Source organism: Halictus rubicundus, chromosome 5 (assembly GCF_050948215.1).
Source record: "Halictus rubicundus isolate RS-2024b chromosome 5, iyHalRubi1_principal, whole genome shotgun sequence".
Taxonomy (NCBI): Eukaryota; Metazoa; Arthropoda; class Insecta; order Hymenoptera; family Halictidae; genus Halictus; species Halictus rubicundus.
Genome location: NC_135153.1, coordinates 11099958 through 11110052, shown reverse-complemented (window position 1 = coordinate 11110052; position 10095 = coordinate 11099958). Strand labels below are relative to the sequence as shown.

Genomic DNA, 10095 nt, shown 5'->3' with positions numbered 1-10095 from the left:
AACGGTTCGCAAACGGTACTCGTACCGCAGCGAAATATTGCATTATAGTACAAGTACAAGTACACGGAGTCCCGTGTGCCGTTTGAAATTTCGCGGCAGTCTGCACGCGCGCGCGCCATCTGTTGAGGACAGTGCGCAACTCTGTGCGCTCTATACTCGGTGGTTGAGGCGCGGAGTGGCGGAGTGGGAGCGTGTCAGTCCTATCTAGATGCTGTGATGGATGAAGTTTCGTCAAACGGTACGTCTTTCCCGAAGAAAGTTCCGAGTTGCATTTGGATGGAAGTGAATGGATTCACAGTGTAGAAAGTGGAATCGTTTCTAACGTCGTGTCGTAACGAGACGGATCGATCGTGAATTTCGCGTGATACGGTGGACGCTTCGGGGATCGCGTGGGCGTCCTGGCTTCCGAGTCTCCTGGCCCACGCTCCTCGCACCTCGCAACTCGCAACACTTTATTTACGCGACGCGAATCGTTCTCCTCGGTCGCTACGTTCCCCGGTAACATGATCGTTAGCGTGCCACGTTATCGGAGGCTCATGATGATCCAGTTGACACGTTTCATTAATTGACAATTAAGGAAACTCCCGTCCGAGAACCGTATAGTTTATCGTCAGCTGGTTGACATGTATGTAACCAGCTTTCCCCTGATGCTTATCTAACGTCAACCGTGAATCACACGTTTCCTTCGCACCGCGTCGCGTTCGGTTTTCCGCAACATCGGTTCACGGATTTGTTTTCGCAGCTGTTGCCAGCTCGATGTGTTCGAAATTCAACGCCGGATTTACCCTTCACGACATCGTCGGACTCTCGCAAAAAAGTACACGCGTCTACGTGTACGTAAATATACAAAACAGAATCAAGAAAAAAACTATGTAGACGCGTTTGTGCTAGCCAACCGAACGCGATATTTCAGAGATAATAAAAAAACAAAGAGATAAAGTTTCTTTGCCGTCGGCTGTGTACTCATTCCAAGTGCTTATTGTCAAAATTTGAATTGTAATTTTCTGATTGATCCATGTTAGACCGAGCAAGCGGGGAAAGCGGAGGGACGATAACTTGTGCCGGTTGTCTCAATGCCATCGACGAAGATGAGTTCATCCAAGCTCTAAATCAGATATGGCACATCGATTGTTTTCGGTATGCTATTCTTACAAAAGGTCTTACTGCTTGTCCTCTAAGTATTAATTGCTAAAACGCCACTAAAATATACTCCCACATTTTTAGAATTAAGAATATTAGAAAAGAAGCGGAATATTCTCTCTTGTTTAAGTCTCCTTTACGAAATGACCACTGCCTGCCATAGGTAACACGATCATTTCCTTATTTCAAGAGTCACCGGATCTATAGATTCTTAGGAACTTGAATAAATTAGATCTCTTAGGAACCAATGGTGTATCAAAAAGATGTTTTATCTTTGCAGGTGTTCGGCCTGCGACGTCGGCCTCTCGTCTTGGTACTTTGAAAAGGATGGTTTGCTTTTTTGCAAAGATGATTACTGGGCCGCTTACGGGGAAGCCTGCCAAGGTTGCGGCCAAATCATCACAGGTCCCGTTATGTTGGCAGGAGATCACAAATTTCATCCAGAATGTTTTGCCTGTAACTCATGCGGCGCGTTTATCGGAGATGGGGAAAGTTACGCATTGGTCGAAAGGTCCAAACTGTATTGCGGATGTTGTTACAAGAGACAAATGCAGCCAATCAATAGGACATCCAACTGTCCATTCGCTAGAAAACCGCACAGTATCAGACTAGTAGAAATACCTCCCAATTGTTCAGATCCGGAGAAACAGAGAGGAATCAAACTGACATTAGACACAACTCCTAGTCCTAGAAATTGTGGAGCTTTGCTTCGTATATCAGAGTACGTATACAAACTATGTACAATTTACTTGTACATTCTTGTATTATATTTTTTCTTATTACATTCGGTATTGTTCGTCGAAAAATGTTAAACACAATATGCCTCTTTGCCTTGTTCGTTTTGAACATTGTAAGCGTAAATTTTAACTGTCGAAAAAAACATGTGTTACAGTTAAAAAGTATTTTAAATTGAACACGCGAAAATGTCTAATTCGATAAAAACCAAAAAAAAGAAGGCGACAGATTTGTATATAATGAGAGTAGGAAATTTTCAGTTAAAAAAAAGAAACAATATTTTGTACAATATAAAATTATAGTTAATAAAGCTTCTCTAAAATATTTAACATTGCATGAATAATTCTGTGGTATTTAAGAACCGCTATAGATCACAGCTTCTAATAACTTTGAACTAAAACACAGGTTAATGAGAAATGTTCGTGGAAAGATCAGTAAGCTGCTGGCCTCTATGATGGAGGTTCTATTTAGGCTATGCTGCCACTTCTCTAATCATAGGTACAGCATAACAAATAAATAATATGCACTAGATATTGTGTCTTTTATTAATTAGGTGTGTGTACTTGGTAGTTGCTACATAACTGCACGCGAAATACATATCTTGTGCAATAAGGTATCTTGTTCAAGATATCAGTCGTTCGTTTATTAATATACACACATTAGATAGTTTTGTAAGCATGTAACAGTTCAGAAGAAATTCTACTTCATATACATATATCATTTTGCGCTGTGTGGTTGTACTATACCTAACCGTTTAGAAGCCATTACATTTTATGTATTGTATACTTTACACGTCACATCGTTCTGTGTATTAGTTGACAAAGGATGCATAGTAGTTATTCGATATTCAAGGATAGTTTTATCAACGAATATCAATCCTGTTTCTCATTATAATACGATCGTACATGTTCCGGTACCTATTAAATGCACGCAAAATATTGCATGTATTGTCGCAACAACTGTTTACAAATATCGGTAATGTCACGCAAAACGTGTTACAGACTGAACGTATCCAGTGATCTCATTTCCTTGCACATCGGGGATCGAATACTCGAAGTGAATGGTACACCAGTCAAAGATCAACCCATAGAAAGCATAGAAAACCTTATACAATATTCGGACACCGTTCTACAGGTAATTTTCTGCTTTGTAAATCTATCCTTTTAACAAATGTCACCCGAACCCGATTGAACTCGGATATAAACGCCCTCATTTGTTTTTAGTTGACCATCGAGCATGATCCGGATGCAGTGTCGCGAAGACCAGCCTATTCTTCACCGTCCGCGGCAATGTTGACGTCGGTCGGAAGTCCAAAAACCAGTGCAGAAAGTAAGGAACGGTTATTCAAACGACGGGACGAAGGCTACATTAGCGGTACACGAAGCAGACAATTAAGGAGGACGCGAGATCCTATGCACAAAGAGCGCAGCAGCTCTATGTCGAGACTGCTCGATGGGTATGGGATTTAGCAGAAATTCCTTCCGCGATAGCAGTATCCAACAGAGATACTGAGCGTGTAACGTATTCTAGATCTTCAACGAATCCCACGTGCGACTTGAGCAGGACCAGGTCTTTTCGAGTGGAGCCAAAGAACCAAAGGATATTTCGTGCGAGCGATCTAGTGAAGGGAGAACTTTTAGGCACAGGATTCTTCGGGCAAGTGTTCAAGGTGACGCACAGGGACACCAACGAGGTCATGGTATTAAAGGAGTTGTACAGAGTGGATGAAGAAGCTCAGAAAAATTTCTTGAAAGAGGTAGCTGTCACTTTCGAAATGGTATCTCAATCTAAACGGATACGCCGATATATGTAATTCGTCTTTTCATTAGGTAGCCGTACTGCGTTCCTTGCATCACAACAACGTTCTTCGATTCATCGGGGTTCTCTACAAAGACAAGAAGCTCCATTTGGTCACAGAGTATATAGCGGGTGGAACTCTGAGAGCTCTGCTCCACGACGCGAATGAAATTTTACCGTGGGAACAGCGTACATCGTTCGCGAAAGACATCGCCGCTGGCATGGCGTATCTACATTCCATGAACATCATTCACCGAGACCTGAACTCGCACAACTGTCTGGTCCGCGAAGACAAAACTGTGGTCGTCGCTGATTTCGGTCTCGCTAGGATAATACAGAACGGTAATTCACCGGAGAATCGTAAATACAGCAAACATTCCGACGGGGAGACAAAAACGTCCAAAAAGGAGCGGAAGAAAAGGTACACGGTGGTGGGAAATCCGTATTGGATGGCTCCCGAGATGATGAAAGGCAACAAGTACGACGAGAAGGTCGACATATTCAGCTTTGGCATCGTTGTGTGCGAGATCATAGGCCGGGTTCAAGCTGACCCCGACTACTTGCCAAGATCCTCGGACTTCGGTCTGAACCAGAACGTTTTCAAAGAGAAATTTTGCTCGAATTGCCCGGAAATGTTCTACAGGATAGCGTTTCTCTGTTGCGACTTGAACCCTGACAAAAGGCCGCCGTTTGAGTCGATGCAGATCTGGTTGAAAGGATTGGCGATGCATCTGGCGGTCGGTGCTGAATTGCCAGCGGATCTGGAGTTCGATATCAGGAACTACACCGGATCTAGTACGAGTACCAGCGAGTCGACTACTCCGGACACCCTTGCGCCGCAACTGAAGCCCATCAAAGAGGGCCAGATCCATCAAGAGAAGAAACGGTGCAGCGGATGTGACGACAGCACTCTCGAACGCGAAGAATCTGTACAAAGCGGCAACACGCTACAAGTGCCTGACCTTAACGCGCTCACCTCGAAAGGGAGGTACACGAGACAAAACAGCAAAACGAACGAATCGCCGGGACACGCGGGGCGATACTCGCGTCAAAATTCCAGGTCGAAAGATGCCGTTGAGAAACTCGACTCGGTCGTGTCTCCCGAAAACAGCGGATTCGCCGGTTGTTTCGCTAGACAGAAATCGAATGAATCGTCGCCTCGCCTCTTCAACGAGAAAGACGACAAAGCCCGTTGCGTCGTGAATCAAGCCGATCAGACCGACTGTAATCTGAAACGAATAGCCACGATCGAGAAGATCAGGTACGTGGGCAGAGCCAGTCCGTGCTCCTTGTCGGACACTCTGAACTCCGAGTACATTCTCGATAACAAATGCTCGTACAGGGTGAACAATAATATCAACTCGAAGTCGGAAATCGCAAGAACCAAGCTGGAGAGCAAGTTCAAGATGCCGGACGCGAGTTCCGTCAGCGCCTACCTGAGGCAAATCGGGAAATCCGTGAGCGCCACGGAGACGGAGGTCAAATCGGACAGCCAAAGCGACAACAACGAGTCGAAGAAAGCCAGCAACGAGAGCACGAAATCAGTAGGTTCGTACTTGAGGAGGACAAAGATCTCACCCACGAAAGAGTCACCAAAGAACGCGTTTTCGCCGCAGAACAATAATCAATCCGAAGCTGGTACTTCGTTGCAATCAAAAGTAACTGTAAGCTCGGCGGAAATAAACGAGAACGAACCTGCGAACGAGAGAGTGGTAGCCAGACAGGACAGCAACGTCTCCGACATCGGCAGCATTCTGTCCAGGCACGGAAGCCTCACGGTACTGGACCGTTCGGCCAAGTACAAGGACAAGGTCTACGAAGAGTATTCTCCTTTCAACACTTTGCAGAAGGAGGACCACCTCCGGAAGAACAGCAATCTACGTTACACCGACAGCCTCTATTCGAACACAAGCCTCTCGAAGAACGACGATCTCCTTATTTACAATGCGCAAAACGAGACTAACGCCGAGACTAACAAAAAAGACTGCGTCACGTCCATCCAAGACTCCTCCGAGCTAGAGTCCAACCCGAAGAAGTCGGTGTACGACGGCGGCAAGCTGCCCAGCTCATTGGCAGAGTACAGCGGGTGTTACAAGAATGTTGATCTGTGCAAGAAAGACAGCTTCGGCTCCGACAGCGCGGTCGGCACCATGAGGAGTGACTTTTTCGCGGACTTGGACTTCGTTCAGTTAAGGGATGGCAGACACACGCCGGATTTGTGCCATACTCCCGACAGGTGTTGCACGCCTAACAGAGCGACGTCGCCGATCGAAAGCACAGCGTTGTGAGCCCTCGACGGACAACCGGAGAAGTAACACGTCTTTTAGGAGGAAACAAACAAATCTCACCCCACTAATTCGATCTCTGTGAGCTAGCGGTTTAACTTTTCTTAGATCTGGTAGGATAACTCGTTTAGGTTTTAACTTTTAACACGTTTCGTAACGACACTTTGATGCCATACAGGCGCCGTTCGACACCGTCACGCATATTTCTTGTTCGGAAGTGTGAACAGCTGAACAAGGTATTATTATCAACGATTCGACACGTTCAGCGGCCAGATGACTCCGGCAGAGTCTCGCTGCTTGATCCCATCGGATCCTATGATCTTCAAAGTATTTTGGATACTATGCGTCTCGGTGGTGCATTCCTGCGCAAATCTTGCCTGGCGGTTTATTCTTTTTTTTTTTTTTTTCTATGAACGTGAGTTTAATGTAATTTATAAGACTAACGAAAGCATTCCATCCAGAATTCTATTTGACGCGTTCGAGATCGGTAGAACAAACGCGTGCTCGGGGAAATGGTGTCCTAGAAACGCCGCGCACCGATCGTGTCAATTCTAATCGGTGAACCCTCCACCGTTTCTCCCCCATTTTTTCGGAGTACGGGATTTCTTATTACACTACTTCGGCGTTGTAAACATTCTGTAGAGTCAGTTTGTAGAATAGAACATGTAAAAAATCATATCTTTTATTAAATACGAGGATGTATATCGTGCTGTAAAATATTCACGTTTGCGATGATGCGTGCGGCGTGTACAAAACATTGACATATGTATAAAAAGTCGAGACACGTCAATTATATCTTTGTTATTCGTTTCGAAGATCAAACTAGGCCAATTTAATATTGATTCTTTCGTTTCGACGTTTTCTAGTTACTGGTTGTTCTTCTTCTTTTATTTATTTCATCAGATGTGATCGGATACTCGCGCGCTTCTTACCGTAGCAAAGATATAAGTGATGTTCAACTAAATAGTATGATGTGTATAATACGAAGAATGTACATATAGTTTTGTATATATATATATACTCCAAGATTCGTCACGTTCAAAACACTGTTTACAAAACATAGATTTAATAGTAACAAAAAAAAGAAGCTTTATATTGATAATGTAGAGACGGAAAGTTCTTTTGATACTATTAAACGAAAAACATTGTACTTCTATTCTAATCATAAGCGAAAGGTTCCCTAATTTTATCGAGATAGAAAGCAAAACCAAGATGGAGCATTTAAGCTATAGTTTACGGTTGAATTTATAATTCTTCTGCAGAGAGAAAAAGATATACAGTATAAGAGGAGTTTGTTTTTATACAAAGTATTTATAACAAAAACAAAAAAAGATTCCAGCACATTGTGATGCATGCGTTCAAGAATTTATTGTTTACTTTTGTTACCTTTGTTTCTTTGCTGATTCGAGTTCTTTCTACATTATCCTTGAATCAACGCGATCGGAAAATATTGGACCTTATTAGTTTTTTCATTTTTCTATTCACTGAACAAACCGATCGATTACGCGATTACTACAAGAAGTATTTCGATTCATTACACCAAATAAAAGTTTGTTATCTGTGATAAAAAGTGTTTTGAAGCTGTCTATTTGTAATAGGATGGATGGATTGTCTGAGGTAAATTTAATAAGGCCGTTGGTTGAGAAAAAAGAACCCCGATTAATTGCGACGTCATGCAGACGAGAAGAGAGCCAATTTTTTCAACATTATTTCAACGGACAATACGTGCAATAAACGATTTTGCAAATAACCCTTGTACTACAACAAACAAATAATTATGGCTTTGCGACAACTATATGCAAAAAATATCTAATACTTAAAACGTGAAATATTACTCATGTAAAGTATCGAAATATTTGAAATAATTCGTCGATAGAAAGATGAAAAGGAACAGCGTTGGAGGTGTTCGAATTTGAAATATCTCAAATTGCGTGATCCTTCGATCAATCTGTCGATACGTCGATCACACGAGGAGTTTAAAAAGATGTGCCACAATCCAAAATTTCAAAGACACGAAAAATAAGATTCGTACAATTTTGAATTCTCTGCGCATCTACACGGAACACTGGAATTTTTCATCCAAACTGTCTCGAATCGGACGAGAGAATCTATACTTTCTTAGTTTCGAAAATTCCCGGTACACGAAAAGTATGCGTATTTAATAAATGAATAAAAACAAAAAAAAACAAAAAGATCTACGTACCGGAAAACTAATAATCGAGCAATGTATTAATAATCACAAGTATATTACGTAAAGCGGCAGAGACGAACTCGTCGTAAAACGTTTTCAACGAACAGTATTAGACTCGTTATCGTTGCTTAATTATGACTGGACTGCGGATTTTTTCACATTTACAGGGTGCACCATTGTTGAACACGTGAAACGAGGTTAAATGCAGAAATATTCGCAGTCGACTCATAACGAACGTAGTACACAAGTAGGTGGTTATAGAAAAGCGACGGGCACAAGAGAATAACAGCGTGTACACTTCTGTAAAAAGAGAATGAAACCCCCTGGAACGAAACGTTAGACACTAATTATTTTTATAGTCTCTGTAAGTCTGAACTGTTTGTAAATTATTTTTCTTTACTCGCAGAGAAGAAAAACAGAAACGCGGAGGTCAAAGCATGAGCCGCATATGCATTATGCAGGTAGATACACGTATTTTTTGATCTTGTGTGGTAACTATGTTGGAAAACGACACGAATCTTAAGAAATTCTGCAGAATTTGGAGATTTTCGAGACAAGTCTGTTATCTGAAACGTAAAAGGAAAAGTCATTGAATTCTCAACGGAAAGCAATAAGTAGAAAATCTTTACTTCATGTGTAATACAGAGATTGAATAACGTGTCCTAAATCAATCAAGATTATATTGTTGTTGCACGATTCTCCCCAACAATTGCTCAAAATTCTCGTTCTCAGAGTAAGATCGTTTTTCCTATTAGTCCAACGGCACATGTACTAGCAGGTTACCGACGACCTTTTCAAATTAATTTTCCGTGTCGGAACTAATGCAACTAGGGAACAATATGTTTCTGTTAAACATTATAGCAAGACGGAGGAAGCAGAGAAGAAATGAATGGTTAACATTTTACTCCTTATGCGACATTCAAATATTACGTTTAGGAAAAATACCTACAAAAAAAAAAAATACAAAATCTAGGCAATTTATAATAAAGTATACAATTTAACGGAATCGCATTATTTATTCATTTTATTGCCCAACAAATCTTGCGTTCAGAAAATTCTGTAACATCACCCGATGAAGTATAAGCGCGAAGACCATCGTATCGGAAACTATACATATTGACATCTACTTTTCTACGAGAAGAGACAGATCGATTGCATTCATATTTGTAGCCTGTCTGTAGTATTGAACAAATAAATAACTGTAAATAACTTTTTGAGGTATAACTACCGACGCGTTGTGTATTGATTATTACTGTAGTCAAATCGCTGATATTATAATTGCCGACCAAAAAATGAATCCGGATCTCCTTCCCTTTCTTCTCAGAAATTAGCAAGAATTAATCAAGCGTCTGTCTGCGATGTGTCAATTGTCATTGAGTGGAGTACGGCTGGTCTGTCTTCCCGTTTCTAGATCCGTACCCAAGATCCCGTACACAAAATTGTTCTTCCTTGAATATTGATGGTACTATGGTATTGAGTTGTAAAAGAGTGTTAAACAGAGCTGCAATGCAGCCCATAAAAAATTAGTAGAACGGTGAAATAAAGAGTAAACTAGAATGTTTTCGAGTAAAATTATTTAAAAATAGTTCTAATGTGTTTTTAAAGTCATCTAGAAAAAATATTTATTCATGAAAGAAAATTTTTTTTAATTAATAATAGCAGTAGCTAAATATATGAACAAATTTAAGATAGTGTTGATGACAATAGCTCATTATTAGATTAATATTCAGGTTGGTCGATTTTAAACTTCGATATGAGATCTGTATTTGTTCGAATTTTTCCGGGTTTTCCATTTTTTACAACTAGAGTTTGCAACTACAGAATTGGAAAAAAATAAAATACGTATCATTACAATTAATATTATTCTTAATTTATATTAATTAGAGATTTTGTACACAAGATTTACATGTTAGTTAGATATTTCATATAAAACAATTAAGCTGTACG

General features: G+C 41.0%; 1 protein-coding gene across 4 annotated transcripts; it reads left to right on the top strand.

Moving 5' to 3' along the window:
• The first annotated feature begins 145 nt into the window (after positions 1 to 145).
• On the top strand, positions 146 to 9116 carry Limk1 (LIM domain kinase 1). 4 transcript variants are annotated; one of them, XR_013082317.1, is made up of 10 exons: positions 198 to 238; positions 743 to 833; positions 1023 to 1137; positions 1421 to 1861; positions 2281 to 2373; positions 2877 to 3009; positions 3099 to 3331; positions 3406 to 3631; positions 3705 to 6038; positions 6136 to 9116. XR_013082317.1 is itself a non-coding variant. In XM_076788354.1 (9 exons), the coding sequence occupies exons 1-9, from the start codon at positions 221 to 223 to the stop codon at positions 5958 to 5960; spliced, it is 3606 nt and encodes a 1201-aa protein (XP_076644469.1). In that variant the 5' UTR covers positions 198 to 220; the 3' UTR covers positions 5961 to 9116. The 4 variants fall into 4 exon arrangements, 3 of the variants coding, with proteins under 3 accessions (XP_076644470.1, XP_076644469.1, XP_076644472.1); XM_076788354.1 differs by having other exon boundaries at positions 3705 to 9116; XM_076788355.1 differs by lacking the exon at positions 743 to 833 and having other exon boundaries at positions 146 to 238; positions 3705 to 9116.
• Positions 9117 to 10095: the final 979 nt, after the last annotated feature.

Bases quoted from the DNA above. Each gene is read 5' to 3' on its own strand.
- Limk1 (XM_076788354.1), top strand. The intron at 834-1,022 runs GTACGTAAATAT...GATCCATGTTAG, and splicing joins AAAAGTACACGCGTCTACGT to ACCGAGCAAGCGGGGAAAGC. The intron at 1,138-1,420 runs GTATGCTATTCT...TTATCTTTGCAG, and splicing joins TGGCACATCGATTGTTTTCG to GTGTTCGGCCTGCGACGTCG.